The sequence below is a fragment of the Austrofundulus limnaeus genome, unplaced genomic scaffold (genome assembly GCF_001266775.1).
Source record: "Austrofundulus limnaeus strain Quisiro unplaced genomic scaffold, Austrofundulus_limnaeus-1.0 Scaffold354, whole genome shotgun sequence".
NCBI lineage: Eukaryota > Metazoa > Chordata > Actinopteri > Cyprinodontiformes > Rivulidae > Austrofundulus > Austrofundulus limnaeus.
Genome location: NW_013952756.1, coordinates 275,866 through 283,885, shown reverse-complemented (window position 1 = coordinate 283,885; position 8,020 = coordinate 275,866). Strand labels below are relative to the sequence as shown.

Genomic DNA, 8,020 nt, shown 5'->3' with positions numbered 1-8,020 from the left:
ATATATATGTTGGGAGGTGGGGTTGTGCACTACAGGACTCTGTGACACAGCCTAAGCTTTAGTTCGTAATAGTTTTATTCTTTGCATTACTTTTACGTTTACTTTTATACTTAAAGTAGTTATAAAACAAGTATTTTTAAAGTTTTACTTGAGTAAAAATCTTGAGTTCAACTTTCACAGAAGTATTTTTAAACTGTATCTATTCTTCTGTCACAGTCTGTGTTTGTTTGTTTTTTGGTTTTTCTAGTGTTTCAGTGTTCCCCTGTGTTTCTCTGCCCTGCAGCCCGGCCCACAATCACCTGTTTCCTCTTGTGTCTCCTCCAGGTGTTTCTCATTTGTCCTCATTAGGTTTCCTTTATATTTGGTGTCTTGTCCTCAGTTGTACTGTTTTCAGTCAGTGTGGTTGTCCTCCATGTTCCCTGAGACTGTTTGGAAGTTTTGTTGCCACGACAGCCCTTCTTATTTTATTAAACTTTATTTGAACTTTGGATTTTGCCTGCGTCCTGGGTCATTCTGCCTCAACCTCACAACGTCTATTTGAGTAATGAGTGTAAATACTTTTGACACCTCTGTAAACAATGAGTACAATAACGATTATTGAAACTAATAATTCCTGAGGGAATGCATATTGTCTCCAATTGTCTGCAGGTAAAAGATTTAATCAAAAATCTGGTTGAGCTCATAGTATGTGTTACAGATGACTCTCAGCTACTTGCAAACTGAGCTCAATCTCTAAAATTTTAGTGTTTTATAACCGTTTTTGTGTTGGCCAATGTCCTTTGGCTTTGTAACAAGCTGACTTTAAAAGTGGATGTACATCTAATATTAACTTCTTTAAAATTGTATTAAAGCCCGTTCAGTGTTTCATGGGTTATTTTACTAACAGACAGGGTTGACTCCTTTAGTTAATGCTAAAAGTTTTAAACAAAGATCTGGTGCTATCTGTTTGCACTCAGAGTATGTATTGGGGATGATTATGAGCTACTACCACACCAAAGTTGAGCTCATTTCCTTAAAATTAACAGCTTGACAGTTTCGTGTCTAAGATTAAATAACTGTGGCAGCCCTCTTGAATGTACGTTTAGTGATTAGTTTGTGAAAGTTTTAATAAACCCTGTCCACATGAGGTGTTTTGCTAATAGACAAACACGTCTACACTCAGAAAGGCAATTATTTGTTTGTTCATCTTTTTTGGTGGTAGGTAATAAAATCAGTTGAATAATCAGGTTAACAGCCATAATGCATGGTATCTGTTAAAAAATCGTGATGATAAGACGACTCTTTGGAATTCCTACCTGAAGGAACTGCTGAGTCAGGTCTTGATGGCATGACTTAGTCTTCAGCAGAGTCCTGTTCACTGTAGCAGAGCCCTTTTGCAACACTTGCCTGGCCTGACTGAGAGTGAGTGTGGACCAAGCGCCTCTCTTTACCACCATGTCATCCTTGCTCCCCCTGGTCCTGAGCTCTTCCTCCTTGGCTCCCACCTGCACTGACGGACATGCCAGGAACTTGAGGTCACTGCTGCTTTTTGAGGTCTTGAGAGAATGAGCAGAAATGGTGTTGTAGCCCTGTGGGATATGTCTGAGAGCCGTCTGGCTGTCTGACACCGCTCTGCTGAGGGTCATCATGCTCAACGGGTTGCGGTAACCGACAGCTATAGTGCCAGCTTTGATAGCGTCAGTGTCCAGGGTGTCATCTGAGCTCCAGAGGCTTAACGTGTTCGGTCTAGCTTTGTGTTTGGGTTCTTCGGTCTTAGCCCTGTCTTTACTCTTGCTCCTGCGGCTTTGCCTCCCTCCATCCTCACTCCCCGCAGCAGAGTTTATGCTCCCTTTCAAAGCAGAGTTTTCCAACGACTGCGACTTGGCGAACAGCTTCTGGACGGAGTGCATGAGATGGCGTATCCGTCCTGGACTCTCGCTGCGCTGCTTGGACATGCGTCCTCTGTGGAACTGCAGCGTGCTGAAGCCGTCTCGCTGCAGAGGGAGGTGCCTCTCGAGCTGATCCAAAAGGCTGGAGGGTAAGCGGTTCATCTTGGCCGCTGCTGCAGAGGAGATGGTGGCAGATCCGCTTGTGATCATCGGCGCGCCGGTCAGACCTAGACCCAATCCCATCCCCATGGACAAGGAGGTGGACAGAGTACCTGCCCTGCTGCCCTGTCCAACTCCACCGCCAGCCATGCAGGCCTGGGTGCAGTCGATCTGGTCAGCCTGGGGGGTAATGTGCAGGCGGGGGAAAGTGCTGCTGTTGGGAATCTGGCTGAAGGGCAGCAGGCATTCAGGGGTTAGGGAGGTGGGACTGGTGGGAGTGTAGTGGTGGAGATGTGGGTCCAGAGTGCCATAGTGGTTTATTGTAGGACTCAACAGGAAGGCGCCGTGAGGGTCAGATGCCAAGGGACATAATGGCTTCTGAGGGCACCCTGTCGGTTCACATGAGTCAGACAGGTGACGACTTCGGCTGGCTCCTAACCCTTTCATGATGACGGATGTGACGTGCTCAGAACATGTCTCCAATCAGTGAGGGTCTACTGACCTGTAGAGGCTTCACCTGCAACACAGCAAAGAGGAAAACACAAAGAACAAGATGTGTTAAACACAAGGTTCAAGGGTTTTTGTTAAGGCTTCACAGTTTGGTGGTTGGATTGAAGCTTTAACAAAACTTTTAGCACTTGTCCTTGTTTCTCCTCCAATTCTCTTTCGCTGAATATTTATTAAGAACATACCTTTGTCTCTTTCACTTGCAACTAACCATGCATGCAGAACAGCTACAGAACCATTTGTGTGCAATTTAAAATCGAATAGTGGCAACTTTGCATGCCTAAATTTAAAACCAGTGACTTAAAAGCCAATTTAAAAATGTCTTTCTTCTCATGTGTCCTTGAATTTTCTGAGTAGTAATTAAAGTAGAAAAAAGAAATCACTCATTATCTCTGTTTTGTGGTGCTTTTTACAGAGGCAGCAGAGCAGAGCTGCTGTTGTAAATATCAAGTTCAGAGTTGTTCAAGTCGTCAAACCAGCAGGGGGTGCAGAAGCAGCAACACACACACACACACACACACACACACACACACACACACACACACACACACACACACACACACTTGAAAACACACAGATGTATGCACTACCATTCAAAGTGTAAAACTGGTTTTCTGGAATGTTACCAAAACAGGACATCTGCATCACATACTGTAGTACGTGGAGAATTATAGACAACATACTTTTGTTTTGAAATATTTTAGCCAAAATATTATATTTTAATGGACTTTCTTTAACAAAACTGCTAAGAAGAGGGGCTCTATCACAGAAAATAGTTGTTAGAAAGGTTTGACCAAAATCTTATTTCAACATTAGATCATTTCTGCATGAAAGGTGGCACTGGCAGACAATGTGCAGGGGCGGAGCAAAACATTTTTTGCAAAGGGTGACCAAGGCTTATTTTAGGAGGGGGCACATACAGTAAAACATAAAGTAACTACTCTAGATTTGAATACTGAAGGCCTATTGAGTTGAAATTTGGTGTAGTGGGTGCTGCGATATCCAACGTAATAATAGTGTCAAAACATAAATTTAACTTGGCAGTACCCACCAATGTTTCATAAAGAACACGTCTAGTTGCTCCATTCTATTACTATGTTACAGACTTACCTCTAGATCAGGGCTATTCAACTAAATTGCTCCGGGGCCCACAGTTACTGCAGGTCAACTGCTCAGGGGCAGAACATCCAGCAATTAAAGTCACTATGGTAATAAACCAAGTAAGCCAAGTGGGCCACATCTGGCCTGCGGGCCACCAGTTGAATAGCCCTGCTCTAGATGTTGATACACCCTGAACTGTTACACACAATTGTTGTTTTCTTTACCTGTGTGTTTTACAGTGATGTTTTTGATTAAAAAAAGAGTTTAAAACCTTTACAATCTGCATCATTCTACTAAACACACGAGCAGCAGAGCCATGCAAATAAAAAAAATTTATTACAGACAACATCACTTATTATTCTCAACAAATGGGACAATCCATTCAGTTTATTGTATGAAATGCTTCAGCGGCAAAAGAAACCAGACAGCCTTGAGGCCCAATATTATAAGACATCATGATGATGCACGGCTCTGAGGCGCCGCGCTGAAAATGCACAGAGGAGCTACTTATGACTCATACATGTAAATGAGCTTTATATTTAAGAGGAGCTTATTTTTCACAGTGTAGAATATGGTCCCTCATTTCCACAAACCTTTTTTTTGGTTTTTTGCCATCTACTCAAATCTACTTATAGTGCCATGAATTGTGAATCCTTCCTCTCTAACCATGAGGAGCAATAAGTCTTCCCTAATGCTTACTAATAGAGAAATCCTGAGGCAGGCAAAAATATCCTTTGGTTCTATTTTTGTTTCATTTGCTGTCGGCACAAGTCAGAAAATACAGATTTTGGTCTGAAATCAAAACTTTAAAATCCTGTAGTGTCAGAATCTATATATACAGGACCAGCTTAATATTTTTAGATAACAGTAAATCTAGTTTTCAGTGATGATCAATACAAAGAATTTAAAGGTTTTCTAGATGGCTAACCAGTGTTTTTTAAAGGAAGATCTATTGGCCACTGTCTTTTGTGCCAGAGTTTTTAACTACGATCATTTTACGTTGAGAACTGATAAAATTGTTGCCATTTTATTCAACCTGAAAATGACATTATGTGTGATTGCATGCAATATTAAGATATATTACATGCTCTCACTTCATATAGTAGTGCTTATGTGTTAAGGCTGATGATCAGCTACTACAACCCTAACTTATAGCCTATCTGTAAAATTGTCTGAGTTGTAGCCATCTTTGTATCCGGTAAGGTTAATCAGCTGTATGGCAGAAATCTTGATTTAGCTCATTAGTTAATGAGATATTTTGCTAACAGACAAAAAGTGTCACTTTACATGAAGTAAGTGTTGTGAATGACTCAGTGGCGTCTACACCAAATATTACCTCAATATCTGTAAAAATCACTGTTATAGCTCTATGTTTGTATTTGCTAATGCTAATTAACTGTGGTGGCCAGAACTGTCACTAGTTAATAACTTACTTCCAATAATTACTTTTAGAGAGTTCATTTCAAATCTTCCAACTGGTTCATAAGAAATTTTGTTAATAAACAGACAAGATGACACCAACAGTTTAAACAAAAAAGTTGTGCAATGTGTAGCGCTCGACACATTTGTTAAGGATAATCCTCAGCTACTAACATATCAAATTTTAAAGTGCCTGTGACATAATTTTTTATAATAAATATGAATGCATTTTTAGAAAAATAACATTAACATCACATGACAACAAACATTTCCCATTGCTGAGATGAACAGTTGTTAAAATATTCAAATGTGAAGAAACAGGAAGTGATGTCAAAGGGGAATATTTTGCTACAAAAGCTAACAACACAAACTGTAGAGATCTGGGCCTGTATTTATCAAACTTCTTAGAATTACTCTTAAGAATGCTGCTAAGAATGGACTTAAGTGTAAATAAATTCTTAGTTAAAAGCTGAGAGTAAAAGTCAGTTATCAAATGTCTCAATTTTACTTTAAGTGAAGTGAAGTTTAGGAGTAATTCTTAAGTGTCAGTCTTAGAGCTGATTTGCGACACCTGTCTGTGTCGCAAAGAAGATCCTGGATGATTTCATTGGAATCAAGAATATTGTCAGACAACACCCGCTTCATGCATGCAGAGGAGCACACAACCCCGTTCTGTCAGTAACATCCAGAGGTCTGTAAAGTACTTGAAAATAATAACTAAGTAAAAGTAAAAATACCTTAACAGAAAATGACTTTGGTAAAAATAAATGTTACTGATGAGAAAACTACTTAAGTAAAAGTCATAAAACTGTTTACAAAAATTGAGAAAGTAGAAGTAAAAGTAAAACTTTTCCACGCTCTCTAACAACCTGTTAAATTTACAGAACCAAACTGGCTCCACAAAACCAAGTTTATTAAATTGGTCAATTTCTTTAAAATATAATACTGTATGTATACCACCTCAAATTTACTTCGGTTTAGTGGAAATAGTTGACATGATTTAGTTGAGTAAATTCAACACTCAATTTTTTTTAGCACATAAACAACTCCTTTCATGTTGAGTCAGACAGATTTAATTTATAACTAGGTGTTAAACTTTAAAGTAAAGAAGTAAAAGTATTATTTTTAGGTTTTAAAAGTAACAAAGTAAAAGTAAAAGTCACAACTTAAAAAAAATACTTGGTAAAATTACAAATCCTCAAAAAAATTAGTTAAGTACTGTAAATGTACTAACATCTAAGAAATTTTCAACACTTAAGTCTAAAATTCCACTCTAAGAACTTCGATAAATACGGGCCCTGGTGTTTTTATAGAAGAGTTTGAGTGTTTGAGTTCAAATAATATTGTTTCAATAAACAAAAGGTCATAGAAATCCTTTTCTTGCCAGATTTGTGGCCAAACTTCAGATACTGGAATGAAGATTCCAGCTAGGAGGGGGGGGTGTACAGCAGCAGGAAAAGTTTCCTAGGAGCTCTGTGCTGTGTGTTTCATGAACTATTAAAGGTGTGCAAAAACTAAAGTCTCGGCACCACATGACCAGTGAGATTTGTATTTTTGGCTTTGGATTGAATATGCTGATGCTTACTTCTAAATGTTAATCAAATGTAGATAACATTTGTTAACTAATTCATGAGAAACACAGAGATGTAGGCAAAACCATTATTACCTCTTGCACTCAGTGGCTGGTGATAAACGTGTTTCCCCCTGTTGCCTCAGCATCAAAGTTCAAGTAAAATTATGGAAAAATGTTTTTTAAATTTGAGGTATTTTCTCTCATATTTCTCTATCATAATGTTTCACATTCTCCAAGCTGACTTTGAGCAGACAGTAATGCTGTATGAAGGTTATGAAAACTTATAATTCACATTGCAGAAAAGCGTATTGCCTTAAATTTGATCTAACAGATGCAGTCTGTATCAGAGTGGAGTGACTCACCAATCAGTCAATACTAATAGCCCTCTCCTACTGCAGGCATGAAATCCTGCCTGGGAGCTGAATGTGGAACATCAGCCGCACACATTTTTAGTCCACCATGCTGGTTCGCCACTTCTTACACCGCCCCGACCTCCAGTACGATCAACAATGTGAGAGCAGCCTCTTATCTGAGGCAGAGCAGCATGCTGACAAGTACACCAGCGTTCTTTTCCTTTCTGTTTTTTTTCCCATGCTGCATGCAATTCATCCATCCGAGGTGACTGTAGACCATGTGTGGTTACATGTAGGCGTCACTGCTGACAAACTGACACAAACCCACACACTGACACATCTACACACACAGACACACACGTAGATGTCTTCAAATTGGCCACCCACCCATCCACCCATGTAGCATACCGCGTGAATGAAACCCTGACAAGTGTTGAGCATCACGGGGGCAAGATGAGAAGGAACTAATGTTCACAGTTCATGTCATTCTATCAGAGGTTTGGTGCATCTGTCAGTCAGTCTGTGCGGCAGAGGCCAACGGGCTAATGCATAATTTCGAGGTGGCTACAGGTAGCAAACGCACAGTGTGCTCCATTTTCCCAAACACTTTTACATTCAGTGGATCGCAAGAATTACTGTAAATCTAAGCTCTGTGTGATAGTGTGTGTGCATGTTTTTGTTACCTAGTGGGGACAATTTTTGACCATTTTCCCAGTACACACAGCCTGGTGAGGACCCACTGTTCCTTATGGGGACAAAAGCCTGGTGGTCCCCATCGGAGGAAACTATGGTTGGTGGGTCAGGGGTTAGGGTTAGAACTAAGGTGTGGATTGAGTTTAGGCTAGGTTTAGGGTCAGGTGGTACCGGGGTGGTTAAGTTTAGGGTAAAGTGTCAGGTTATAGAAAGGCTATAGGAATGACTGGTAAATGAAGGAAAGTCAATGCAAAGTCCCCATGAGGATATAAAAATAAACCTGTGTGTGTGTGTGTGTGTGGGGGTGGGGGTGTGTGTGTGTGTTTGTGAGATTTGGGGGCAATTTT

The 8,020-nt window shown here is 40.1% G+C and overlaps 1 protein-coding gene across 2 annotated transcripts in view; it reads right to left on the bottom strand.

Moving 5' to 3' along the window:
- Positions 1 to 8,020, bottom strand: part of dlgap4a (discs, large (Drosophila) homolog-associated protein 4a) — a 166,003-nt gene that overhangs the window by 27,451 nt on the left and 130,532 nt on the right. For both annotated transcript variants that reach the window (XM_014023029.1, XM_014023030.1), the window contains exon 2: positions 1,296 to 2,544. In XM_014023029.1, the coding sequence (XP_013878483.1) occupies positions 1,296 to 2,474 (1,179 nt within the window). In that variant the 5' untranslated portion in view covers positions 2,475 to 2,544. The remainder of the gene's footprint in view (positions 1 to 1,295; positions 2,545 to 8,020) is intronic.